At 42.1% G+C, this 27,956-nt stretch overlaps 4 protein-coding genes and 2 non-coding genes across 14 annotated transcripts; 4 read left to right on the top strand and 2 right to left on the bottom strand.

Moving 5' to 3' along the window:
* Positions 1–1,586: 1,586 nt before the first annotated feature.
* On the bottom strand, positions 1,587–6,533 carry LOC121967809 (E3 ubiquitin-protein ligase At3g02290-like). 2 transcript variants are annotated; one of them, XM_042518275.1, is made up of 6 exons: positions 6,380–6,533; positions 4,964–5,130; positions 4,730–4,868; positions 3,973–4,399; positions 2,903–3,012; positions 1,587–1,852 (listed from the first exon to the last, which is right to left on the bottom strand). In XM_042518275.1, the coding sequence occupies exons 3-6, from the start codon at positions 4,847–4,849 to the stop codon at positions 1,823–1,825; spliced, it is 687 nt and encodes a 228-aa protein (XP_042374209.1). In that variant the 5' UTR covers positions 4,850–4,868; positions 4,964–5,130; positions 6,380–6,533; the 3' UTR covers positions 1,587–1,822. The 2 variants fall into 2 exon arrangements, with proteins under 2 accessions (XP_042374209.1, XP_042374210.1); XM_042518276.1 differs by having other exon boundaries at positions 4,730–4,860.
* A 155-nt stretch (positions 6,534–6,688) lies between these two features.
* Positions 6,689–6,769, top strand: TRNAL-AAG. Its single transcript has one exon. It is a non-coding gene; the product is annotated as a tRNA-Leu (tRNA).
* Positions 6,770–6,869: 100 nt separating this feature from the next.
* TRNAL-AAG lies at positions 6,870–6,950 on the top strand. The gene has a single exon. It is a non-coding gene; the product is annotated as a tRNA-Leu (tRNA).
* A 7,521-nt stretch (positions 6,951–14,471) lies between these two features.
* On the top strand, positions 14,472–14,984 carry LOC122055247 (pentatricopeptide repeat-containing protein At3g26630, chloroplastic-like). Its single transcript, XM_042616615.1, has one exon. It carries the CDS (start codon positions 14,472–14,474, stop codon positions 14,982–14,984), a length of 513 nt encoding a protein of 170 aa, XP_042472549.1.
* Positions 14,985–14,998: 14 nt separating this feature from the next.
* On the top strand, positions 14,999–15,844 carry LOC122055246 (pentatricopeptide repeat-containing protein At3g18970-like). The gene has a single exon (XM_042616614.1). The coding sequence runs from the start codon at positions 14,999–15,001 to the stop codon at positions 15,842–15,844; it is 846 nt and encodes a 281-aa protein (XP_042472548.1).
* LOC121967808 (NEDD8-specific protease 1-like) lies at positions 15,640–19,824 on the bottom strand. 8 transcript variants are annotated; one of them, XR_006107855.1, is made up of 4 exons: positions 19,065–19,824; positions 16,816–17,130; positions 16,642–16,731; positions 16,146–16,470 (listed from the first exon to the last, which is right to left on the bottom strand). XR_006107855.1 is itself a non-coding variant. In XM_042518274.1 (2 exons), the coding sequence occupies exon 1, from the start codon at positions 19,755–19,757 to the stop codon at positions 19,068–19,070; it is 690 nt and encodes a 229-aa protein (XP_042374208.1). In that variant the 5' UTR covers positions 19,758–19,824; the 3' UTR covers positions 15,640–15,758; positions 19,065–19,067. The 8 variants fall into 8 exon arrangements, 4 of the variants coding, with proteins under 4 accessions (XP_042374208.1, XP_042374205.1, XP_042374207.1 ...); XR_006107854.1 differs by having other exon boundaries at positions 16,146–16,731; positions 16,816–16,896; positions 17,063–17,130; XR_006107853.1 differs by having other exon boundaries at positions 16,146–16,731.
* Positions 19,825–27,956: the final 8,132 nt, after the last annotated feature.

Raw genomic sequence — 27,956 nt, 5'->3', positions numbered from 1 at the left:
TTCTCTTATGTTGAAAGAGAAGCCCACGGAATTCATGTGTTTTTGCACTACCTTTTATATAAAGCTCCAGGTTGCTTGTTTTAAGCTGCAACTTGAAAATTACAATGAACAAGTCTTGAAGGGAATAAAGAAGCTGAGCATGATACAAGAGGGGTTATGGAGAAAGCAAGAGGAAGGTCCTAACTGAGCAGAAAAAGGCTGCATTCTCCATGGCAGCATCAAGTACCCAGACCTTACGGTCTGCGGATAGGGCTGTAAATGAATCAAGTGTTCGTGAACAAGCTTGGTGTTCGGCTTGGTAAGAGCTTGTTTATGTTCGTTCAATATACATAGGATTAATTAAATAAACAAGCTTGAACAACTCGTTAAGTTAAACAAACAAGCTTGAACACATATGTGTTCAACTCGTTAACGTTCGTGAACAACGTTGTTCACGAACCATATTTATTAATAAAACTCTTTTCAATATCCTAAATAAATAATTAAATAAAATAAAATAAATAAATAAATTTAAATTATCAATCTTAATAATCAATCAAACAATTAAAAATTTCAAACAATCAAACAAGCTTGAATTGAGAGCTTGATAACATCTAAACGAACCAAGCTCAAGCCAAGCTCAAACCAAGCTCAAGCCAAGCTCGAATCAAGCTCAAGCCAAGCTTGAATTGAGAGCTTGATAACATCTAAACGAACCAAGCTCAAGCCAAGCTTCAAACAAGTTCAAGCTCATAAAAAATAAACCAAACCAAGCTTGAACACTCATTTCAAAAGCTTGGTTCATTTTAAGTTCGGCTCGGCTCGGCTCAGTTATCTTATCAAACAAGCTTGAACACCCCAAAGCTCGGCTCGGTTCGGCTTGTTTACAACCCTATCTGCGGAGAATCTAAGCCTTCCTGAGGTATTAATTGCTTTATTTCAGATCAGGAAATTTAAAAAAAAACTTTGTTTCTTATTAATTCTCATCAATAAAGTTCATTAGGAGTTTTTCTCTGTATTATCTTGCATTGGAATACTTTCAGGTTCTTGTATGTGAAGGTTTGGATTAAATGGCAACCTATTTTTTTATTATTATTTTCAGTTTTTGCTTCATGCTGGAGGGGAAAAGTACTATGAAAAGGAGCATGTGTTTAAGTTTTCCTGTGGCCTGATTTTGCCAACAAACGAATTTGCCATTAAGCTGATTGTGAACATGGTTCTGATGCAAATTTAGGTGCAAGTGATTGTTATGACTGCCAATATGAGCTGCAACCACTGCAGGATGAGGATCTCCAGGGTCGTCTCCAAAATGAACAGTAAGAGTTACTATCTAGGTTGGGTCACAAGATATATCTACTGCAACAACTTTGGAACTAACTTCATTTGTAGCAGGATTGTTTGATTACACGGTGGACATGACCAAGAAAGAGGTAACGATGCGGGGTGTCATCGAAACCGAGAAGGGAGGAACATGTCAAACCAAGAAGAAGAGATCTTTGAGTCTATTTGGACTAGAGTGTTTTGGTGCAACCTAGTTAGATCATGTACAATGACTAGCATTATAGTTACTGATACATGAAATATTCGAACAATAATAAACATGCAAAGAAGCTACAGACTCTGTACAGATCAAGATTATAAATGTATTTTTTCCAAAATGGAAGAGAGGTAGAGCGTGGTGTTAGTTCAAGATTTCATGACCTTGATAGGATGATCATAAATGATGAATTTGCACTTCATTCATATGGGAAAAAACCGCAACAATCTCAACATATTAGAGCACAGATTACTGTTAGTTTGTTTTAGTCTGAAATCTGAACCAATATTACTGCTCTGCAGGTCTTCATTGTGGACTCTCGTAGAATTCCATCTCCTGAGATTTATGACCAAGTCATGAAATGATTAAGACAGTGAATTTTAATATGATGTCTATTGCTATTGAATTCGTGAGCTATTCGATTGTCAAATTTCAAAAAAAAACTAACTAAATAAACAGCATTAGAAAAGATGTCAACGAAAGCAATGTTGGCAAATGCCTCTGTTGAATTGGTACAGCAATTTGTTCAAACCTATTGAACTGAAAACTGGATATTCGTACTTTTATAACGTAATGCCCATGACCCTTTTGCATCTTGTTAAAGAAGAATAAATCAGAGAAACACCAAACAAATAAGATTCCTATTTTTTATAATAAATAGAATAAGATTGTAATTTGTGTAAATTCAAAATAATTCAAAGTGTACTTTTCTTTTACCATGGTTGGTTGCCACAAACCTAGCAAGTTGTTTTCAAACATGCATCTTCCAACAAATACTAATGAGAGATTAAATGCTTTCACATATACTCTGTCATGCAGCAGTATTGTAACTTTGTCAGTTTGTAACTGATATATACTTCTCCGCAATAATATCAAGGAAATTAGCAGAAATATAGTTGTGGCACATGCACGATCATATGAGTACCCCAGTACTAGTATGCCTTGCACATTCAACACCATGAATCAAGAAACTGGAAAAAGACAACTCTAGGGAGAGATGCAGCAAGGGCCAATTTTTCCTATTTGCTTAAGCAAAGAGGGTAACAACCAAAAGATTTTTGGTAAAACCACAAACTGGAGGTGATATACTATAAACTGTCCAATGTCAGCTAGACCATTTAAGTTCATAAAGATTGCATCCACATATCGATCATTACTCCCTTTAAATCTTTGGTGATTGACAAGAATATGGTGATCAACAAGATAAAAAGAAAATGAATTTATGGGATCCAGCACATTTCTAGATAGTCAAACACCCAGCACAGGATAATCTATAAACATACATAAATCACAAAAATAAATTCATCATCTTTGCATAAAATTGCTGATCTATTAGCAATAAATATTATCAAGCTATCTAGTAAAGGAGGTAAATTGTACAAGTACCTTTCCGCAAACCGGACAAGTGTCACTTCTTTCCATCCATTCATATATACAGCCGAGATGAAATTGATGAGAACACTTTGCCACAATTTTGGGATTTTCTGGAGTATATTCTGTGATGAGTAGACAATTAACAATCACTCAAATGACTATCAGCTGCTCCCATAAATTAACATTTCTCTCGAGTATGAATGATGACAAAGGAAATTACCATAACTAACAAGATCCAAAAGGATATTATATACAAAATTCAGAGTCATCTTTAACAAAGAAAATGTAAGAAGACTTTGCAGTAGTCGATATAACTATTGTCCATAGATAAGTCCAGTTTTTTGGTAACCGTGGACCTGAAATTTGCAATTATACAAGGTTGACTTTGGAGCATTGGATAGGACAATTGTTAATTAGTGAGGATGGTCTTTCATTTAAATTTTATAAGCTATTGAGCTATAAATCTCTATATATTGGAATGCGTTAAGCATGAAGGATGGGTATTATCGCAAAAATTTTATGCTATTAGGAAAAAGCACAATCCAGCCTTACATTTTAAGATTCAAAAGCTTACAATATTAGGAAAGAACACTGATTAATTTTATATTTTAATACTTCCTTGTGTGAACTTGCAAATTGGATTACCCAACCCAAAACATGATTAATTTAGCTTAATCAGTTGTATGTGTTTTTCCTAATTATAAAAATCAGATATATGTATCCTCATAACACTAGAAGGAATTGAACATGCTTCCGTGCAATGATAAACTTGATTAACTACTTGACCCATAAGTTGACATTATTAGTTTACTGGAACTTTTTCAATGTTTACTTTTCTAGAATAATTTGAAAAATGCAAAAAAAAAAGAAAAAAAAAAAAGGAGAGATTAACTATCATCTTTTAACTTTCTATACAACAAAATTTATTTTCTATATAGAGGATCAAGAAAAAGAATTACAATCAAATATATTCTAAAATGATCAAACTAGAAAGCTGTAGTTTTAGGAGTATAGCACACATCATGCTGAGGCGGCAAACTATGTAAATATGCTTAGGCTGAGTTTAGTGTCTTTGAAGTCACCTTCCAGACATGTAGGGCAGACATCTTCATCTTCAGAAGACATAACAAGAAAATCTGTACAAGATGCTTTTGTAGACAGATTTTTCTCCGATTCAATGTGGGTAATCTTGCATCCTTCAACAGATTCTGTAATATTTCGTTTTTTAACACTTCCCAAGGTTTCAACAGCAGAACTGCTACCATTTCTTCTAAGTGTGTGCAAATCTTCAGGGATGTGGCTCATAGACTTCTCACGTCTTGAGACCAATCCCTCGCGTTGTGACAGAGAATATCTAGGATCTATTTCGTAAGGTGGTGGTCTAGGAACAAGTTGAGATGTCTCTGACAATGAATTATCAGAAACACTTGCTGGTGCCGAAGATGTTGATGAAGTTGTCTGAATTTGGGCAGATAAACGCCCATCAAGCCTTTGAAATGTTTCACCATACTGCGAAGATGAAAGATTTTCAAACTCGCATAAAATCACCAAGGTGAACTAAAATATTAATTGAAGGTGCCAGATAAGTTGACAATAAATAGAGAAATATTCAGAAAGCTTTTTTCTGATATAACTTTTTGATACAATTAAATCTAACAAATAATGCCAACCATGAGAAATTATGTGCATTAAAATCATTGAATATTTAAGATGAAGATTCATATTAGAATGACAAGCTATAATCCTGATAGCTAAGAATCCTTTAGAAATTTGGGTTGGCTTTCGGCATCTTATGCAAAAACGTAAAATAAACTGAAATGCTGAAATGTCTACTAATACCCCATTCAATAGCTGATGAAAGAAATATCTTATGCATAAGCAGTGCTGATATATGGGATTGCTTGAGTAGGCATATTCTTCAAAGTCCTCTGGACACGGACAGCAACAGAGTGCACCCATGAATGCAGTCCCTGGTTAACTTTGCATGATTGTGAGAATTAGGATCATTAAGAGTTCAAGATCAGGTAAAATAAAATTTTAGATACAATAATATTTTCAGGATCATGAGCTTACCACTGAGCAGGTTGCAAAACCTGCAAGAAGTTTCTTAGTCTTGCTTAAATTTCCAGAGATTTTACAAGGACCAAAAAATCAGACTTCTTTCAGCCTCCCCCAACAGATGGAATCAAAATATTTATATTATTACCCTCAACAGATAGCTAAAGTTCCAGGCCACAGTGCTGAAAATACAAACAAATAAAGAAATGTGTCAATAACTTTCACACATTCAATTCCTAATAAAAGTAAAGATACCAATCATGCTATATCCAAAAATGATAGCAAGACGTCAACACTCCATGGCCGGTAGCCAAACCAATGAAACCTATGCAAGTGTGTCTATACTACATTTGATGCATGTTTCTTATTAGCATGGTGGCATGGTAAACTACTGTATAATCCAATTCATTCTGTCTCAAAACAGCAAAGAATGTATCTAAATACAGCTCGATACTACCACTATGCTAATAATGCTATGCTTTGCTCTACACAACCAACTACTGTGTTAAATATAATTAACTACCAAAACTGTTACATGATGCATTTCCAAATGTTTTCCTCTTCCATACCATGATTATTTGCAAATTTAGTCATGCACAGCAATAAACCAGGCTACCATCCATACAACATATATTACAAAAATCATTTAAATTTTCACAGAGCATTTAACAAAAATCTCATTTCTTTGCCGTGTATCATAGGCCAACTATTCGTCAAGCAATGCTCGTCAAATCAAGAAATGCTGTATAAGGTATGCATCAACATGGTTTCTGCATCACAATATCCTGGAGATCCCAAATTGTGCAGCAAAAATTTTCCCCTTGGTGGCATGTTTCAACAAGAACCAAACTCACTTATCTATTTCAAGTATTGGCTAATTGATTATGTCTTTTAAATGAAAGTCTTACTTGAACATCATGTTTACCAAATTCTCAAAAAAAAAAAAAAAAACTCTTTTTTTTTTGTCTTTTTATGAAGTCCCAACTCGAGCGAAACGTCTCCAATTAAAGAACATGACAAGTTCATATTCTCTTTCTTTCTGATACTAGAATCTCATTTCTAATTAGTAATATAAATTGGCCTACTCCAATATATTGACGCAAAATGGTATTATATCTTCTGATTTATAAAATATAGAACTAAAAACACAACGGGAAACCAAGGCAGATAATGTAGAAAGATGTTTTTTTTCCCCCTGCATTTACCAAATAAAACGCAAACACAAGTCCCGCTCGAAAGAACTACTTAAAAAAAAAAAATCATAAATGAAGTCTCTTCGGAGATGTCCGATTGAAATTCATAAATAAACAGATGTCATCGGGCTCCCAGGAAAGGCGGTAAAATAATTGGGAAACAGCAATCGAACGATTGAGTAATAAACAAAGCTAGGTCTAGAATCAAACAAAATACAATCTAGGCGAAAATTCTCACCTTGATGGGAGAAAACCCAATAGAGAGAGGGTATACCGCCCTCCCGCATATTGGGCGAGGCGAAAGGAAGAAAGGAAGAGCCAAGAAAATGATGTGGGCACCACCCCATAGAAAGTCTACATGCGGGAAGACCGGCGTTTGCCATCGTGTCCTACCATCGTCCGTCCGTTTAGCGTAGCGGAGCCGACGGAGCACGATAAGGGGAGTTAGATGAGGATGGTCGCATGCACAATGCGTGTTCGGGCTCAGCAAATGCATTTATTGGGTTTATTTAAAATATAAACTAGATTAAATTTCCTTTATCATAACGTTGAGATGGCCGAGTTGGTCTAAGGCGCCAGATTAAGGTTCTGGTCCGAAAGGGCGTGGGTTCAAATCCCACTCTCAACATTTTCTCATTTTTTTCCCTTTGAAAATTTGCAATCTAATAATTCAGGCTGAAGAAGTAATATTACAAATAATATAGTTCAATTTATACAACAATACACATGTTGAGATGGCCGAGTTGGTCTAAGGCGCCAGATTAAGGTTCTGGTCCGAAAGGGCGTGGGTTCAAATCCGACTCTCAACTAGGGGTGTCAATTCGGGTGGGTCGGGTCGGGTTGGGTCGGGTTGAGTTTTTTTTTTTTTTTTTTTAACCCGACCCGAACCCGAGTTCAACCCAAAACACCTCAACCCGAACCCGAACCCGACCAACCCGATCAACCCGAACCCGACCCATATAACCCGAAAATCCGATTCAAAACGACTTTTTTGGGCTATTTTCCCTATAATTCTTCACTTTTATCTCAATATTCCATCATTATCATACAAACATGATATTAATATACATAAAAACATCTAAATTTTTAAAATAAAATTTGATTTAACTCTAAAAAAACCCACAAAACCCTATATTTAAGCCAACCCGTCAACCGGTCAACCCAACCCGAACCCGATTTTTTTCGGGTCGACTCGGGTTGGGTCGTCGGGTCGGGTTCATTTTTGACACCCCTACTCTCAACAAAACAATTTTTTCCTTTTTCTTTCGAAATCAGGAGTTATCTCATATAGCTTCAATTAGAGATGATAAATAATTAGATATGGGAATTTTCGGATACGGATAGACCGATGGACCCAAACTTAACTCATCCCACTCAACAAACCATTTTTTCTTGTTTTTTCCTTCGAAATGTTTTATGTGGTCATATTTAAGATTATTTTTATCAAATAAAATAAAATAAAATAATTTAGAGAGAAAATTAATATAAATAAGATAATTGAAGTGAAAGAAATTGTCGGATATTTTATATAAAGTTGTCAAACGGAACAACATATGGTAAGGTAAATTAATTGGCTCGTGGTGGAGTAAATCGATCCATCATCTTAACGGATTAGAAAATTTCTAACCCAATCCAAGGCAGGCTGCGAGTTAGAAAGGTCAATCCACATACTTATCAAAAATTTAAACAAAAAATTAAAAATACTTATTTTATTTTAAAATTACAAAAAAAATAATAAATTAACATAAAATTTATCTTACATGTATTTCTCAACACACAGGCCGACCCAACCTTGTCGCGGGTTGACCCAAGCCCATTACAAGCTGACCCAAGCCCGTCGCGGGCCAACCCAAGCTCGTCGCAGGTCCACCCAAGCTCATCGTGGGCCTACCTAAGCCCGTTGTAGGTTGACCCAAGCCCGTCGTGGGCTAACCTAAGCCCGTCGTGGGCTGACCTAAGCCCGTCGAGGGTGGACCCAAGCCCGTCGCAAGTCGTAGTCTTGGGATATGCCCGATACGGTGTGTGCTAAAATACATTTCGTAAACATGCACAGTGGAAAATAAAATAATAATAATTCTTAAATTATTACATCACACGCACCACACGCATACAAAGATACAACATGTCAAACATGATCGCATAATTAAATTTTTACGGAAAGTAAATTTATGCTACGTATATCTTACGGGTGACTTGTAACGAGAAGGGCATCAATCGTAGCGATGTTGTCGAACCTCGCCTCTATTCATATCCATGTCGAGCTCTTCAAAACAACTCCTTGAGTGCAAACCTCTCTTTCGGAAGTTACTAGCAATGAGCGAAGAAGAGGGATCAAGAGCAAGAGGAAGAGAAGCACACAAGGAAGAAATTTCTTCCTTGAAGTGGTCACAACAACAAGGGGAAGAGCTTCCCCTTGTTGGCAGCGGCAAAAAGAGAGGGGAGAGAGAGAGAAGAAGAGAAATTGGGTTAAGGTTTTCCAAAAATCTTACAAGTCAATTAATGATCTCATGTCTCTAATTTTCTCTCAACCATATCAATATATAGTTCTCATTAATTAATTAGATTAGAAAACTCAAACCTAACCCATTATCCCTTAACCAAAAATTAGTCCATTAACCCCTTGGTTTAGTTCACAACTAAACCAAGTTGGTTCATAACTAATTCATGATTAAACCAAATATAGTCCAACTCTTCCATAAGAGATGTGGCTCATCCGTGCTTCCATTGCAACAAATATTTCCATATTTGTTTTATGTATGATCTAACCAAATATTTATTTCTTGATCTAAGAACCATATTCTTTAACTTCTTTTACGTCTTTTACGTCTTTTAGAGACTCGTTAGTGCGTATGGCCCAATAGATTCTTGGTTTATCTTGGTCGTCCATAATTAACTACTTAATTATAGAACAATTATGAGTGACACCTAGTAGTACATCATGATCCCCAATTAGTCGAAAAATAATAATTAATCTTAGAATTAATTCTAAACTCTTTAGCAACTACAGTGATTCGTGCCTCGTTCTTTTCACTCGTCTTATACCCACTTGGTTCAGGACATGGTCTATGTGTCTTGTCCCTACTAGGCTGGCTACGTCACACCTAGCCAAAGTAATACTTCCTCGTTTCGCAGATTCAAATTACTCATACATGTGTATAAGAGTCTCACACTCTCAACATGTGATGCTTTGGCCAAAGACTTTGAGTAATAATCCTAACGAATGGTCATAGGGTATACGTCTCCTCGCAAGGAGCGGTGAATCCTCTATAGGCTATCCAAACACCTTCAAGCACTTCAACTTATATCCAATCATCCCAGGTCCACACCTCAATGAGATGCTTGCTTAAGATGTCAAAGTATAAGTCTCTATGACCAAGATGACTTGTATACCTCAAGTGGAAGTAAACTTATACTTGTGCTACAATAAGAACTTCACAGACATATCTATATATATATAGAGAACCATATGAAGTCTTACAACGAGTCTTACCATAACCAACATCCACGTTTAACTCTCGACATCCCAATGTCTCTAGCCAGTGAGAAAATAGCTGCTTGACCGAATCAAGGAGTATAACTCATGCTAGTCTTACAGAATTGATGATGCCTAAATACATCAATTCGACGACTAGGAAAATTTTAATATATTTATAATTGCATATGTAGAGATAATCACTAGTAGCGATCCAATCACAAATTCTCTCATGCTATGAATTATATTACGAATATTCAGTAAATGAGTTTAAGATAATCAAAATATAATATATACTCAAATAGTGAATCTATACTTATCAAATAAATAGAAAAAGAATGTAAGGCGGTTGACTTAGAACATCCCTCAAATTCTAACATGTAGGTCACGAGCCTAGGAGAGTTAACCCACAACAAGCTTGGATTGATAAAATTCTAATTCAATCTACATAAATTATTTGGCAAGGCAAGCCAAAGGAAAGTTCTACAAACATGTTAGATGTTTTATGTGATTGTAAAGTACCTCTAAAAGTTAAAAGAAAGTTCTACAAACGACAGTTAGACTTGCTATGTTATATGACATTGAATGTTGGGTTATGACTTGAACATATAAGCAGGTAATGAGAATTACAAAACAGATGATGTTAAGGTGAATGTATGGACATACGATGGACAAAATAAAAAATGAGAGCATTATAAAGAAAGTCGGAGTTGCATAAGGGGAAAACTTTGGAAAACATGTTTAAGTTAGGGTGGTTCGGTAAGGTATATCAAAATTTAAACCGTATATCGTACCAAAATTTGATATAACAGAATTCATACATATACCGTACAAAAATTTTGATATATCAAATATCAGTATTGGTATGATATACTAATAATTTTGATAGAAATTGTATAGTTATACTGAAAATTTTGGTATGATATTATATTATATTGAAATTTTTTGTATACCATTAAATAAGTATAGTTCGATAACTTTTGGTGCGGTATACCAAAATTTTAGTATTTTCTCACCCCTATAATTAAGATAGTATGGACATAAATTTAGATGGTGTAGTTAAGAGCATTTACATCAAATACCCTATTTAAAGATTTTATCTTAAATTTTGGATAGGGTAGCTAAAAAATCTTTACATCGACTACCCTATCCATTCCCTAAATTATGCATTTATGAACAGTATTTATCTAAATTTAGGGAATTGTTTCCATTCCCTAAACATTATAAAAGAGAGAGAAAAAATAGGAAAGCTGATATATGATGTATTTAAAAGTGTAGGTGCAGCGGAGGCCGACAAGAGGAGGGTGAATTGCTTCTGAAAAAAAAAAAGTATACCTTCCTCAAGAACATTCAACTCAAAGTAAAAGCAACTATAATAAGAATAAAACAAAAAGGAAAAAGGGAGACAGCGATTAACTTGGTTACAACCAAGAAGGTTGTTAATCCAAGGCGGTGAAAAGAGCATACTAAGAAAGTCTCCTTTACTGTAGGCGGAGAAGCCTTTTTACACACTGAGAAAGCTCACAAGCTGCTAGGAATTGGTTACAGAATTGAATACTCAATTGATGATTAATTCCTAGGTCCAGGGGTCCTTTTATAGTCCCTGGAAAGTCTATCCCGTAGGTCTAAGGCGCCTCCAACTGAGGTCCAAGGCGCCTCAGGTCGAGTGAACAGATAAAACTTTATCCGATCGACAACGGACATTTTGACCGGGATGAAGGCGCCTTCATCAAGCCTTGAAGGCGCCTTCAAGCCATGATGAAGGCGCCTTGAGCTGCCTTTCCAGCTCATTTTCTTCTTTGCTTCAACTTTTGAAGTTCCGTCCTTTTGGGTGATTCCAGCCAATCGAAATAGGGCTCACCCGAACCCAGTTTCCGACCTTCTCCTCGAACAGCCTTCCTCCTCGGCTTAACGTCCCTTGAACGCCGCGCACGTTCTTCTCGCCCACCGGTGTACTCTTCCGCAGCTCTCTCGTCCTTTGGACGCACCGAGCCCATCGACTCCCTTTCCGTGTCGTCCTTCTCGCTAGCTGCGTCTTCCGCTCGACTTCTTGCGCTCCTAAGCTCCTACACACTCAGACACAGAGATCAAACATAAAGCAGGACCTAACCAACTTGGTTGATCACATCAAAATAACTACGGGGTCTAACAAAAAGTAGATATCTAAATTTAATAAAGTAACTTTTTATCCTAAATTATAAATCTTGGATAGGGAAGCTGATGTGGATGCTCTAAACAATGTAAAATTATGATAAGTACGCACATCTAACGAGGAAGAGGAAGATAAAAAAGAATTGATTAGTAATAATAATAAAATAAGAAAAAAATTATTTAAATATAGATGATAATATAGTATGAGATAGAATTTAATAGTATAAAATAATCTGTATAATCAATCTCATCTAGTGGAATAAAACTTAGCTTAGTTGTTGTTTCTTAAAAATGTGGAAGTTGGTTGCAAATCTAGAGCATCATGGTGGCATTTGCATGATTAAACTGTTATCTGAAGCTTCAACTGAGCTAAATAATTTACTCACCGTGTAGATCATTTATATCCTACTAAATATTGATTATAAATTTAACCTATCATAATTTTTAATTTTGTTATTAAAAAAAATCATTGATATTGATTAAGGTCTTCATCCTATTTATGATGTCGTCATTCATTAGCAGCTTTAGCTGGCTTTGTGTCGTCCCCTCATAATGACTCGATGGTTAAGACATATAATATTATCATATTAGATTTTAATGTCGAAATTCGACATGTTTGAACATGTTTTCCTATATGTCTTAGTCATTGTACTAATGACTAGTAGTCATCTATAATTTATCTTCTTCGTATTGACTTATGGATAAATTAACAAAGGCGTTGGGACAAATAGATCACCTTTTGTCACATTTAGCTTGATTTATGCCTTCCCTATGGTGTGATGGATGGTATACGTATAGGATTAATATATATACCTATTGAATCTCCCTCTATATGATGGCATACAAAGGGAGATCCTTATAGGATTAATATGGCAGTTCCATATTTTTTTAAACGTGTTTTATGTCGGCTTTAGACAAATTTTAAATATTTTGATGTTCATAAGAGCGGAATGATATTTTTTATGTCGTTTACCTGATTATCTATTTTAAGCATAACTGTGAGATATTTTAATATCTGATCTTGTCTGAAAGGTACAAAGATAGAACGTTGGCACAGGGGACTTGACTATTGACTGGTAGTAGTTTCTCCACTCCACGACAAAGCTTCCCTTTTTCTCCTGCACACACGAAGTCGAGCCAACAAAATGTCAACGCTTTGAAACCAGGGAGGGGAGTCCCTGGCAAAGGCCCTCCGATGTTCAAATTAGTCTCTGTCTGAACGAGTGGATGAAGAACAATAAGAACATGCACAAGAGTGAGTTGCAGATGTTCAGAGAACATACCTTTGCCATGGAGAGGACTCCCCATTTATCTACCACCTCACACAACCTCCTGAATCATGAGGTGACGTGGTGTGTCAAAGTTTGTTAGGTAAAGTCGTAAAGGTAAAGGTACAATTCCTGGGTGATATGTCATAATTATCTTAGGAATCTTCCCTTTACTCATATGTATACATCTTTTGTTATTTTTAGTTTGGGTCATTGTTAAGGCTTTGTGGAATATGTTATTGGCCAAGTGATAGGAAACAAGATGGTCCCACAAAAGTTTTCAGAAGAATATTCTCTGATACATAGTTGTTATTTTGACAGATTATTATGATGTTGTATGCTAAGTATATCTTGGCCGGTCCTTAAGGCCAGTTGTCTCTATTGAGCTGTTCGATCATATTCTGTATAGTCTGCTTTGTCATGTATTGCATTGCATGTATCTTGGCTGTCCCGTGAGGCCGACCACCTTTATACTTGTCTAGGCATTGAGCCGCTCAGTTATGTTCTGTAGAACATTGAGACCTTCGTTCGGAGAATAATGTAATGTCCTGTTCATGTTAGGAATCCGTTTGAGAAATAATATGATGTCCCGTGAGACCTTCATCTGACAACTTACGATTTGCTAGAAATCCATCCAAGTAGCGATATGAAGATAAATACTTTCAAGCTGACCGACCAGGCGTGCATGGAGGAATTCACGATTCTCAAGGAGGTCAACCTATACTCTAACCAACACTATGGCTAAGATGGTTAAGACATCCCGGCCGACCTAGGAGGCCGACTGCTTCAAAACCTCGATTGGCTATTGAGCGACCGGGCATCTTATCTTTTAAGTGGAGTACTAGGGTATATACGTTCGATCGACTTAAAGGTTGGTCGACTACTACTCGCCCGACTAGCCTATAACTCGATTGGATCTGGGCGACCAATCATAGATAGGTGAGGAGATGTTCTCCTTTCTCGACTTTGACCACTACGCCATGATTTTGACCGTCCCGTCATCTTAACTATAACTGTCACATTATCCCCTGAGTCCACTCATTATAACCCATATTAATCCCTATTATATTAAATATGACTACTTTTATCTAAATAAAAATAATAAAATCAACAATTATTTTATCCATTCCTTAAATTTAAATTTTATGAATAGAAACAAAAAATCAAAGGAATATATTAGGTAATAAAAAGTTGATATTATTTAGGGAGTGAGAAAAATAATAAAAATGTGAAAGAGAGAAAAAATAATAAAAAATAAAAAAATAAAAATTTTAGGATAGTTGATATAATATGTAATAAAAAAATAATTATTTAAATTTAATAAATTATATGGATTATTTTAAATTTTATAGAAATGATAAAGAAATTGATATGAATAATTTTAGCATTGACCGTACGATCGACCGGCAACCAAGAATTGTTGCACGTCTGACGGCTGCATGCTCCTCGCTCTTCCGCGAGCGCGATGCTCGGCTCTCTTACAATTTTGCTCCGCCATCGAGCAGGTGAAACAGATCCACGCCCAGCTGATCGTAAACGCTCTCCTTGCTCAGCCGTCCGCCGTCGCCAAACTGGTCGAGCGTTACCACGCCGTGACCGGCGGGGATGGCCACGTTCGTCTCATCTTCCACCATCACCATTGCAGCTCTGCGTTAGCGTCCAACGCCATGCTCCGTTGCATCCGCCCAGAAGACGCTCTGGCCCTCTTCTCCCACCAAAACAAAAGCGGCCTCGTCACGCTTGATCGCTTCGCCTACACTTGCGCCCTCAGCTCATGCGCTCAATTGAACGCTCTTCTCGAAGGGACGCAAGTCCAGGCGCGCATCGCCAAGTCCGGGTTCACGTCCGACGTCGTCGTCAGCACCACTGCGGTCCACTTCTACGCGAGCTGTGGGGACGTCGACGCGGCGCGGCAAGTGTTCGACGAAATGACTACGAGAAATATAGTGTGACTTGGAACGCTCTGATGACCGGCTTCTGCCTCAATGACCGCGCGGAGGAGGCGGTGTCCGTGTTCGATGAGATGCTGCGACATGGCTTGCGCATCACAGAGAGGACAGCGATCGTTTTGCTCTCCGCTTGTTCTCAGCTTGGTGATCTGGCCTTGGGCAGCACGGCGCATGGGTACATCTACAAGGCTGCTGCGCGTTTCGAAGATTGTGTGTTCACCGGCACTGGTTTAGTGGACATGTACTGCAAATGCGGATCCCTTACCAGTGCATCCAAAGTGTTCGACGATATGACTAGCAGAAACGTTTTGACATGGAGCGCGATGATAGGTGGGCTTGCCATCCACGGGAAGGGAAAGACAGGATTGCGGCTGATGGAGGAGATGGTGAAGGCAGGTTTTTGGCCCAACGCAGCCACCTTCACTGGTTTGCTATTCGCCTGCGTCCATCGCGGGCTCGTAAACGAAGGCCTCCGCCTGTTCGACGTCATGAAGAGCAGATTCAACGTTGATCCGTGCATGAAGCACTACGGTTGCATGGTGGACCTCCTTGGGCGAGCCGGGATGGTGAGGGAAGCGTATGAGTTCGTGAAGGCAATGCCGGTGGAGCCAGACGTTATCCTATGGAGGGCTTTGCTGGGGGCGTGCAGAATCCACGGCCATGAAGAACTCGGCGAGGAAGTTGGGAAGATTCTGCTGCAGTGGGAGAAGAGATCGGCAAGGAGGGGTAGTGGTGATTGTGGAGACTTCATTGCATTGTCAAACATGCATGCTTCAGCTGAGAGATGGGAGGATGTTTCAACAATTAGAAGGGAGATGAAGAAAAATACAACAGGAAATAGACCAGGTCAGAGTACAGTCTGAATCTGGTTACACATCAAAACTTGTTCCTTCATGAAACTTTATATGTTCAGATGTACATAAACATTTTTATCAAAATCATGTAATGGGTTTAAACTGGTAAACGAACTGCAGCCACAAATCTGTAACGATTTCAAGGGTCTGTAATACATGTAAAAATCATCTGCGCAAATATTCTATCTGGATTCCTCGATCAATCATCAGTGGGTTTTTTCATTTGCACAGTAGAGAAACACTGTTTATTAAGATACTCCTCGTCACAAAATCCAAACCATGACTTAGCAGATCTCATAAGCACCTGTACAATAGTAGAAGAGAAGAAAACGAACGAGGATAATTGACGGGAAAATGTTAGGGGGAAATTTTACAGGTACAGGTTGAATACAATCAAAATGGTTGTTCCAGAATTACAATCCATAGTACAAAGAAATTCGGAAACAAGCTTAGATAACAATTAACTAAAGAAAGCTTAAATTTATGGCTATCACAAGCATTCTGGACATATTTCCTTGAGTCATGTTTTAGTGGATAGATGATCTTCGTCTATCCAACATGTCAGTAAAAGCCTAGTTGAAACAGACTACAGCAAAAACTGAAGGACTGACCCTAACTGAAGTTGTGCAGGCCACCTAGCATGTTACATACAAGCCAAATCAGTCAACAAACCAGTCCACAGCTTAGTTGCCTTATCCTTCTTTGAATGAAATGAAAGACAGAAATAGGTAAAATTCTTGCTGGTGATGCAATGATCCATGGCAAATCTACTCTCTACAAAATATCAACTTGCTAGAGTTACACACCGTGTGAAGGTAAGCTGCTTGATCCCTCTAACTTTAGCTATCAAGACTTCTTTAATTGCAACAGATTCAGTGTAAATAGGATAGCTGTCACTGCAAATTGCACAAAGGACCCAATCAATTGACAACTTCTATCTGAATCCCTGACAATGATCCTAAGTATGACTACCATCTGACCTCAGTTTGAGCTCTAAATTCGCTGTCATCTGACCATGTCATATGTTTGATGCAAACCTAATATATTAGAGGCTTGCAGTACTGACAAAAGAAATAGAAAATGTTAACTACAGTGGCTACAAAGGCTTAGTCTTGTTCAGAGTTGGGGTTGCAAACCCCAATCAAAACAAGACAATTTAGTGTCACTTTACTCGTGCCTACTATATGGTGTCAGTCACTCCAATAAGTAGAAAGAAGAGGAGCTTACCTGGATGCCATTGTTAGAATGCGAGGCCAAGCTTTTGAAGACAGGGATAAGCTATAGTGAGTGCTGTGCTATAATTCACACAAGAAAGGTGGTCAGGAATCGCAAGGCAATGAGGGATTGAAGACGAAGAATATTAGCACATGGAATAAAATCTCAAGGAGATCACAGAACATGGATCAAAATCATGGTCCGAAATCAAGAGGAAATCACCAAGCCAACAACAATTCCAGAGGGTAATTCTCCCTGTGGGTAGAATTGTGATCCAAAACTACAAGGAGATAGGAGATTGCAGTGTTGACAATTATTCCAATTGCGAGACTCATGAGCAGAACTGTAGTCTGGAAGCGCGAGGAGAATCACGATTGCCACTGGTAGGTGGAGGAGAGTCAGCGAGGAGGATGGATCGCCAGTGTGGTGTTGGTGTCAACGCCATTCTGTGTCTCAATGCCATGCCAACCAGCAAGGCTTGAGATTCTAGGAAACTTAATGGTGCCAATGCCATTCAATATCAATTTCAAGTCTTGACTCAGTAATATCTTATCCCCTCTTCCATGTGGTTTGCTATAGGACAAAATTTAGAAAGAAAGATGTTGGACTACATGCAGCAGAGATAATACAAAGTACTACTTAGGGCATTTTTCAGAACCCTCATATTTACAAGTTTCATTGTCTACTAGCATTGTACAATGTTCTCAAACAGCAATCAAGAATTATGATTAAAATTCTTCAAGCTTGCCAAGAATTATTTGATTTCTAGGAGCATTCTTCGAGTTACCAAGTGTTGTTGTAGAGCAGCTCTAGACTGGTTTAAAAGTCAATTCCACACTAGGAACTTTCAGTTTCTGTAGGTTTCATTTGTTTTTTCCTTTTTCTCTCTCTAGGTTTCATTTGTTGTCAAGTTCCGCACTAGGAACTTTCAGTTTCTATAGGTTTCATTTGTTTTCTCCTTTTTCCTTTTTAGATTTCATTTGTTGTCGTGAGAAAGAATAAAATACAGTTCTTAGCTATATGACCAAGTTAAGAAAGAAAGAAAGATAGTCGCTATGAGCCTAAGAGGTTATAGTAACACCTAGACTGTATCTCAGGTCCCTCATGCCTACAAGTTATATTTTCTGTTGGGCGAACTTTCAGTTTCTATAGGTTTCATTTGTTGCCGTGAGAAAGAATAAAATACAGTTCTTAGCTATATGACCAAGTTAAGAAAGAAAGATAGTCGCTATGAGCATAAGAGGTTATAGTAACACCTAGACCGTATCTCAGGTCCCTCATGCCTACAAGTTATATTTTCTGTTGAGTTGATGCCAAACTAGGACTTTCCGTTTCTCTAGGTTGCGTTCTTTTTTTTTCACCTCTCTTACATCTAAGTTGCATAGGAGTTAGGATATACATATTGAAAATGCATTCATCTTGTTCTCTTACATTCTTGCCTTCTACTTCTGTTAAATTTGCTTGAGAAACGGCCATCAATGTTTTATTTTCCAAATCTTGGAGCCGCATCAACCATTCTGGATGCCAAATTCTCAACAAAAAAAGTGCAGGATTGGGCATACACATGACAATATGTTCGTTGACAATAAGCAAAATAAAGTGCATCTATGAAATATGCAACTAAAATAGTACTTAAAAACCTGATCATAGTAATCTACCTCTGGACTATCACATCAAAACAGAGTTCTGTCTAATCTACATTCCACAAGCATTGTTCTGGGCATCTACTCATCCAAATTGTATATAGATTTCGAAATAGTATTGTTACATGAGAAATGAACATTTCACATAGTGAGGAGATAAAGAAAGCAAACATAAACCAGCAGCATCTAATCCACTGATGATACACTCCTACTTTTAGATGCTTATTATTTCCAGGAAATTATTGTCAGTTTCTTTCCATCGGAAATTCATTTGAGAAATGTGAATCGAACAAGTTTAAGAAAAGCAAGAAAAAAAAAAAAAACTGAATTCGAAGAAAAGAAAAAAAAAAAAAACCAGTTGAATAGTTTACCCGTCATTTGTTCTCCATCAAGCTCAAAATAAGCTTCAACACTTCTCCCCTCAGTTTTTTAACGGCAACCGCATCCACTTCCTTGTCAACTGCAGTGAACCACCTTTCATCCCTCTTCGCGCACCCCCTTCCGCCGGCCACAAACCAATTGCATACCACCTCGGAAATCGCCAGAACATACAGCCCACAGTCGTACCCGTTGGTCTGCTGCGGAGTGAAACCCTCGACAAACTGAGGGGGTTCGCTAGCACCCACAAATCCACTAACGGCGCGGAAGAGCCGTTGTGCATGGCAGAGGTTTATGCCGGAGCAACTATCGTGGTGCACGAACTCGCTGGTCTCCCGGCAGTAGACGAGAAGACTCCAGTGCGAACCGCCCTCAGCGACGTCGACGTCGAGGTTGTCGTTGACGGTGAAGAGGACAAGGGAGCGATCGGGGAGGCGGAGGGGATCTGCGAACTCACGGAGAGATTGGGAGTCGGAGCAGTTGGCGAGCCAGAAGGAAATGGAAGGTGGGACGAGGAAGACGGCTCCGGAGGAACCGGAGGAGGAAGCGAGGTGGGCGAAGTAGAACTCGATGAGGCGGTCGTTGAGGTAATGGGGGCCGCGGAGGATGCCGAGGTCAGATCGGCGGAGGACGACGTCGTGGTAGCTCAGAATCTTGTTGTCGCCGTCCTTGATACTGGAAGTCATGGCGGTAGGAAAGCTTACGGGTGAAATGGGTTCGGCTTCGGGCAGGGAGATTACCTATCGGCTCACTGATGAAGTCCTAGGGATAGAGACTACACAATTAATTATTTATTTATTTAATTATTTTTTATCCAACTCTCTACTCATCTTATTTGTCCTATAAAAATTTTCTATCGACTAGAACCAAAGTCCAAGTATTATTTTGAACTAAGTTATGATATTCAGCCTTCGTCGTATCACGCTAGATTGAAATAGATAAAATTGTAAAGATATCGAGCGTAAAACAGCACAAGTGTAGCGGAATAAATAATAAGATCTTTTTCAGAAGATCTATGCGAAAGAAACTGTATACTAGTTGTGATGAGAGTTATACCTTTGTTATGTAAACACGAACTATCGACAGTAACTTTATCCCAGCGTCCATCGACTTAGCACTCGGACAGGATCATCAAGGATTAGCTCTAAGTCTCTATCTTTTTACACTAATTATGGACGAACTCACTGCACACATTCGAGACATTGTACCGTGATGCATGTTATTTGCAGATGATATTATTTTGGTAGATGAAACACATGAAAGAATAAATGCTAAACTAGAATCTTGGCAAGAATCACTAAAAGGGAGAGGTCTTAGACTTAATAGAATAAAGACAAAATATATGAAATTTAAGTTTAGCAATATTAGACGTTGATGCGGATATATGGGGATGTCTTAGATGTAATAAGGAAGGGGAGAAAGGGCAGTTTGGTCTTTTGGCTTTGTGAGGGTTTGTTGTATTAAAATGACACTGTTCATCCAGGGAAAGGAGGTCTGGTTCGTGCTCCTTTCCGCCGCCAGCCACTAGGGAGAGGCTCTCTCCTTCTCAAGCTCTCCGGCGGCGCCGACGAAGCCGCCGGCGCTCCCTTCTTCCTCTCCTCCACCCTCCATTACTCCGGCCTTCTCATTCCAGCGCCGCCGCCATGAGGAGGAAATAGGGGAGGGCGGCTCGCTAGGTTCGTTGTTGCCGCTGTCGCCGTCGGCCTTCTCCTCTCTCCCTCTCCTCTCGCCGGCAGTCACGACCTTGGCCCGAGAGGTCGCCTCTCTTCAGTGTTCCCAGCGCTGGCCATCTCCAGCGAGGCCACCCCTGCTTCTTTACCTTCTCCTCGTCGATCCAGGCCGTCACGAGGAAGACACCTCATGTCCCCCTCCTTTGTCGGTCGTCACCTGCTGGAACAGAGGCACTGCTTCTCTTCTTGCTGGAAATCTCCTCCGTCGTGGGCTTCCTCGTGCCCGACCAGCATGATAGAAGTGTACACAGATGGTATATTCACTGCCGCCGACGCCAGCCATGTCCAGTAGCCGCTGACATCACCCTGCAGTGGGCGCCGCCTCCGGCCACAGCCGCCTCTGGCAGCCAGCACCTCCGGCGTCCAGCGTCGTCACCCTCCGAGTCGTCGCCGTCCGAGGGTTCAGGTATCGTACTATGCATATATTCCGGCATGCGAGCCGAGAGCGTGTTCGACCTTCGTGCCGCTATTGTATCCCGACCTGCGAGCCAATGGAGTGTTCGACCTTCGTGCTGCTGTTGCATTCTGGCCGAAGAGCCGAGCCTGTAGTTGGACCGTGCGTCGTCCTGCGGATCCATATCACGTCCGGCTTCGAGCCACCGGAGCCAGCTACTCGCCTGGTGGACCTTCACCTACTATTCAGGGTCGCAGCGACTCGATCAGTTCATCCATCCATCCGAGGGCGCCCCCCCGGGGCCAGGGTACGTTCCTGTACTCATATCTCATTTACGTCATTATTCTGCTAGTCATTTATTCGTCTGCTTATATATTTGTGGGATTCGCCTCGAGCACCGAGGTACCAGAGATCGGGGCAACCCGGTCGATGGCAACAGGTATTGTTGACCCGAGGATTCCGGGCGACTTGGTCAACACAAGAGACAGATCACCATCCGGGTCATGGGGATGCGGTCAACCTTCCAGACACGTCACACCGGCAGGTTCGTCTTCTCAGCTTCCCGACAGGATCAAATTGGCGCCGTCTGTGGGAACACACCTGGTCTAGAATGTGAAGACAGATGACTCGGAAAGTTCCGCCATACTCATGACTTTGATGGGTTTCGACAAGTATATTGTATCCTCCTTACTCCACGGGTATTCGGGAGTCGAGAAATTGAGTCAGATCCTCTGTTGATCGGCAGGTCAATTTTTCAGTTATGTTCTACTTTGATCATAGAATTTATCATAGTTTCTCGAGCGAGGACTTCCGTGCCGATCGGCCGGGTTTCCATCATGTCCGAGCCACCGGCTCGATGTCGAAAATCCCATGCAGATCGGTCGAGCGTATATTATCCGAGCCACTGGCTCGATGTCGAAGGCCTCGTGCCGATCGACTGGGCGTATATTATCCGAGCCACCGGCTCGATGTCGAATGCCTCGTGCCGATCGACCGGCGCGTATATTATCCGAGCCACCGGCTCGATGTCGAAAACCCCCATGCTGATCAGCCGGGCGTATATTATCCGAGCCACCGGCTCGATGTCGAAGGCCCCGTGCCGATCGGCCAGGCGTATATTATCCGAGCCACCGGCTCGATGTCGAAGGCCCCGTGTCGATCGGCCGGGCGTATATTATCCGAGTCACTGGCTCGATGTCGAAGGCCCCGTGCCGATCGGTCGGGAGTATATTATCCAAGCTACCGGCTCGATGTCGAAGGCCTCGTGCCGATCGGCCGGGCGTATATTATCTGAGCCACCGGCTCAATGTCGAAGGCCCCGTGCCGATCGACCGGGCGTATATTATCCGAGCCGCCGGCTCTATGTCGAAGGTCCCGTGCCGATCGGTCGGGCGTATATTATCCGAGTCACCGGCTCGATGTCGAAGACCCTGTGCCGATAGGCCGGGCGTATATTATCCGAGCTACAAGCTCATTGTTGAAGACCGTCGAGCGGCGACGTTAAACTCTAGAGTCGAACCGACGACTATAAAAACCCCGGCTTGAAGACCGTCGAGCGGCGACGTTAAACTCTAGAGTTGAACCGACGACTATAAAAACCCCGGCTTGAAGACTATCGAGCGACGACGTTAAACTCTAGAGTCGAACCGGCGACTAGGCTTGAAGACCGTCGAGCGGCGACGTTAAACTCTAGAGTTGAACCGGCGACTATAAAAACTCTGGCTTGAAGACCGCCGAGCGGCGACGTTAAACTCTATAGTCGAACCGGCGATTATTAAAACCCCGGCTTGAAGACCGTCGAGCGGTGACGTTAAACTCTAGAGTCGAACCGGCGACTATAAAAACCCCGTCTTGAAGACCGTCGAGCGGCGACGTTAAACTCTAGAGTCGAACCGACGACTATAAAAACCCCAGCTTGAAGACCGTCGAGCGGCGACGTTAAACCCCCGTCTTCATGACCAGTTCTTCGGTTATTTTTATCTCCCTCGTTCGGGGTCGAGTGGTCTTCACTGGTCTCGGGCTAGCTTATCAGCGCATCATATTTCTTATCTCCCCCGTTCGGGGTCGAGCAGTCGCCACTGGTCTCGGATCAGCCTTGGATATTCTATCTCCCCTGTTCGGGGTCGAGTGGTCGTCACTGGTCTCGGACTAGTTTCGGATATTCTTTCTCCCCCGTTCGGGGTCGAGTTGTCTTCACTGGTCTCGGACCAGCTTATCATATCATATATCTCCCCCGTTCGGGGTCGAGCGGTCGCCACTGGTCTCGGATCAGCCTTGGATATTCTATCTCCCCCGTTCGGGGTCGAGTGGTCGTCACTGGTCTCGGACCAGCTTCGGATATTCTTTCTCCCCCGTTCGGGGTCGAGTTGTCTTCACTGGTCTCGGACCAGCTTATCATATCATATGTCTCCCCCGTTCGGGGTCGAGCGGTCGCCACTGGTCTCGGATCAGCCTTGGATATTCTATCTCCCCCGTTCGGGGTCGAGTGGTCGTCACTGGTCTCGGACCAGTTTCGGATATTCTTTCTCCCCCGTTCGGGGTCGAGTTGTCTTCACTGGTCTCGGACCAGCTTATCATATCATATATCTCCCCCGTTCGGGGTCGAGCGGTCGCCACTGGTCTCGGATCAGCCTTGGATATTCTATCTCCTCTGTTCGGGGTCGAGTGGTCGTCACTGGTCTCAGACCAGCTTCGGATATTCTTTCTCCCCTGTTCGGGGTCGAGTTGTCATCACTGGTCTCGGACCAGCTTATCATATCATATATCTTCCCCGTTAGGGGTCGAGCGGGCATCACTGGTCTCGGACCAGCCTTCAGATATCCTATTTCCCCCGTTCGGGGCCGAGCAGTCTTCATGAGCATTTATCTCCCCCGTTCGGGGTCGCGTAGTTTTCACGGGTCACGGATCATATCGGGTCATCTTATCTCCCCCGTTCGGGGTCGAGCTATCACCGATGGTCACAGACAAGAGTATCTCCGCTGGGCGCAGACCAAAATATCTCATAGGCTCTGTGCATGTTCGGCTCACGACTTTCGCTTCCATGCGCCGCCGACTCACGGGTTGCGCTCCAGGGCAGTTCACTTGTTATGAGCCCATTCGGCATCGCCCACTCAATGCTACTCGATTGACTGGCTAGCATTTTATGATCGCCCGATTGGTCATTCTCTGAGTCGCTCAGTCAGCACTCTCATAGCCATCTTATCGATACCGCTTGGCTGTCCGTTCGCCTGCACGCTTGAACTAGGGCGCGCGCTTGCCATCACTCGGTCGCTTAGTCTGCTCGGCATCTCGCGTGTCGCTCGATCTACTATCATTTCGCTCATCGCTGGCTTGACGCTCGACATCGATCCAGGGGCCGACTTGGCATCATTTCTTGTAGTTCGCTCGGTATTGTTACCATCCCCCGCACGACGCGCTCTCGAATTACTCGATGCGCATTTTTTCAGTTACCTGATCGACACCTTCTCGATCGCGCGCTCGACCTGATCTCCCGCCTTTCTGTCCGATTAGCACTATCTTTGTTGCCCGGATCACACTATTTATCGTCGCTTGCTTGCTACTACCTGAGTCACTTGCTTTGCATCACCATAACTACTCGTTCGACGTGATAAGAGGAGCACAGTGTTGGAGCAATCTGGGTACCCTAGGTTTTGATGTTTGGGCAAAGGTTTAAGTTAGGTTTATTGTTGTATTTGATATGCATTGTGAGTGTGCAGGATACAGGTACAACAAGGAAAGTCCAATGGTGAGTCTTGGCGGTGTAAGTTCAAGCATGTAGTCTTTGCAACGTAAGTCCAAGTGTGATCTTGGCAAAGGAGGAAAGTTCAAGGATGAGTCTTGGCGGTGTAAGTCCAAGCATGTAGTCTTGGCAACGTAAGTCCAAGTGTGACTTGGCAATGGATAAAGTCCCGGAGGCGCGACCTCTTGGCAAAGGAAGACCCGACAACAATGGCAATGCCAATGGAAGCTCCAAAAGGCAAGACGTGAAGGATGGGGAGGCATCCGAGGGACGCAAGGCTGATGGAGGAGGCTAGAAGGCTAGGTCTAGGTTGGTCGGGCGAGAACGAGTGCTGAGTGAATGTACTCGGGGTAAAATCCCAAAATTAGGGTTTACTGTAGCGTTACTGTAGCAGTACTGTAGCAGTCGACTGGTGGTTTCATCAGTCGACTGGTGTAGTCGACTAGTAGCGGACAGAGGGTTGGTATCGAGCCGTTGGGCTGCAACGGTCGAATTTCCACGAAGGGCAGTCGACTGCATGTTTTGGCAGTCGACTGGTAGGCGGGGTTTTCTAACCCGTGACATATATAACCAAGCATTGGAAGTTTGGTTGAAGTTGACGAAATTAGTGGTGGTTAACCCTAATTAGAGTCTCCTAGTGCCCAAGTGATCTAGCGTGCAAGGTTGTGGCGAGGTTTCTCCACCCACAAGGAGCTACACGAGCTAGCCGGAGGTTTTCCGGGGAGTCATCCACCGACGGATCGGGATCGTCCACCTTACGGACAGCCGTGGAGTAGGAGCTTCATCTCCGAACCACGTTAAACAACGTGTCATTGGGTTTGCTTCTTATTTATTATTTTCTAGGGTTAGCTTTGCTTTTGTTTGTTAGTATTTTTGTTTCCGCTGTGCACTAACAATCGTAGGAAGCGACGATTTGGGTGAGACGCTATTCACCCCCCCTCTAGCGAACGTCAAGGTCCCAACACACAGTGATCTGATTTCGTGTTCTGCAGAGATTCTGTTTTGGGACTTGGTCTAGTCAGTCGGACTTGCGCCTCCTTCGACTAGACTTGAAGGGGAGGCTTGTGATGTTGATATATGGGGATGGCTTAGATGTAATAAGGAAGGGGAGAAAGGGCAGTTTGGTCTTTTGGCTTTGTGAGGGTTTGTTGTATTAAAATAACAATGTTCATCCAGGGAAAGGAGGTCTGGTTCGTGCTCCTTTCCGCCGCTAGCCACTAGGGAGAGGCTCTCTCCTTCTCAAGCTCTCCGCCGGCGCCGGCGCTCCCTTCTTCCTCTCCTCTACCCTCCATTACTCCGGCCTTCTCATTCCAGCACCGCCGCCATGAGGAGGAAATAGGGGGGGCTCGCTAGGTTCGTTGTTGCCGCTGCTGCCGTCGGCCTTCTCCTCTCTCCCTCTCCTCTCGCCGGCAGTCACGACCTTGGCCCGAGAGGTCGCCTCTCTTCAGTGTTCCCAGTGCTGGCCATCTCCAGTGAGGCCACCCCTGCTTCTTTACCTTCTCCTCATCGATCCAGGCCGCCGCGAGGAAGACACCTCATGTCCTCCTCCTTTGTCGGTCGTCACCTGCCGGAACAGAGGCACTGCTTCTCTTCTTGTCGGAAATCTCCTCTGGCGTGGGCTTCCTCGTGCCCGACCATCACGATAGAAGTGTACACAGATGGTATATTCACTGCCGCCGACGCCAGCCATGTCCAGCAGCCACTGACATCACCCTGCAGTGGGCGCCGCCTCTGGCAGCCAGCCGGAGCCGCCTCTGGCAGCCAGCACCTCCGGCGTCCAGCGTCGTCACCCTCCGAGTCGCCGCCGTCCGAGGGTTCAGGTATCGTACTATGCCTATATTCCGGCATGCGAGCCGAGAGCGTGTTCGGCCTTCATGCCACTATTGTATCCCGGCCTGCGAGTCGATGGAGTGTTCGACCTTCGTGCTGCTGTTGCATTTCGGCCTAAGAGCCGAGGCTGTAGTTGGACTGTGCGTCATCCTGCGGATCCATATCGCGTCCGGCTTCGAGCCACCGGAGCTAGCTACTCGCCTGGTGGACCTTCACCTACTATTCAGGGTCGCAGCGACTCGATCAGTTCATCCATCCATCCGAGGGCGCCCCCCTGGGGCCAGGGTACGTTCCTGTACTCATATCTCATTTACGTCATTATTCTGCTAGTCATTTATTCGACTGCTTATATATTTGTGGGATTCGCCTCGAGCACCGAGGTACCAGAGACCGGGGTAACCCGATCGATGTCTACAGGTATTGTTGACCCGAGGATTCCAGATGACTTGGTCAACACATGAGACAGATCACCATCCGGGTCATGGGGATGCGGTCAACCTTCCAGACACGTCACACTGGCAGGTTCGTCTTCTCAGCTTCCCGACAGGATCAGACGTAATGAGACAATTATTAAAATAGGAGATGACGAGTTATCCGGAACCGAGAGCTTTAAATATTTAAGATCATTTTTGCAAAACGATGGAGGGATTGAGAGATGTCTTATATAGAATACAAGCAGGATGGTTGAAATGAAGAAGAGTGTCAGGTGTTTTATGTGTCGTAAAGTACCTTTAAAACTTAAAGGAAAATTGTACAAAATCGTAGTTAGACCTATTATGTTACATGGAGTTGAATGTTGGACTATGATTCGAGCACATGAGTAGAAGATGAGAGTTGCATAGATGAGGATGTTAAGGTGGATGTGTGGACATACGAGAATGGACAGAATAAGAAATGAGAGCATTAGAGAGAAAGTCAGAGTTGCATTTATTGAGAGAAAACTCCAAGAGACACGTTTAAAATGGTACGGACATGTACTTAGACGACCAATAAGTGTTCCAGTAAGGCGATGTGAAATTATGACAAACACGCATATCAAACGAGGAAGAAGAAAACCAAAAAAGACTTAGTTAGTAATAATAAAATAAGATAAAATTTATTTAAGTATAAATAATAATATAGTAGGAGATAGAGCTCAATGACATAAAAGAATCTATATAGCTGACCACATCTAGTGGGATAAAACATGATT

Source organism: Zingiber officinale, chromosome 3B (genome assembly GCF_018446385.1).
Source record: "Zingiber officinale cultivar Zhangliang chromosome 3B, Zo_v1.1, whole genome shotgun sequence".
Classification (NCBI taxonomy): domain Eukaryota; kingdom Viridiplantae; phylum Streptophyta; class Magnoliopsida; order Zingiberales; family Zingiberaceae; genus Zingiber; species Zingiber officinale.
This window is presented reverse-complemented; position numbering and strand designations above follow the sequence as displayed.

Coding starts and splice junctions, on each gene's coding strand:
- LOC122055246 (XM_042616614.1), top strand. CDS start 14,999: ATGACCGGCTTCTGCCTCAATGACCGCGCGGAGGAGGCGGTGTCCGTG.
- LOC121967809 (XM_042518275.1), bottom strand. CDS start 4,849: ATGGGTGCACTCTGTTGCTGTCCGTGTCCAGAGGACTTTGAAGAATAT. Junction 4,400..4,729: donor TTCATCAGCTATTGAATGGG/GTATTAGTAGAC, acceptor TCATCTTCGCAG/TATGGTGAAACATTTCAAAG. Junction 3,013..3,972: donor CTGCCCTACATGTCTGGAAG/GTGACTTCAAAG, acceptor TACTCATCACAG/AATATACTCCAGAAAATCCC.
- LOC121967808 (XM_042518274.1), bottom strand. CDS start 19,757: ATGACTTCCAGTATCAAGGACGGCGACAACAAGATTCTGAGCTACCAC.
- LOC122055247 (XM_042616615.1), top strand. CDS start 14,472: ATGCTCCTCGCTCTTCCGCGAGCGCGATGCTCGGCTCTCTTACAATTT.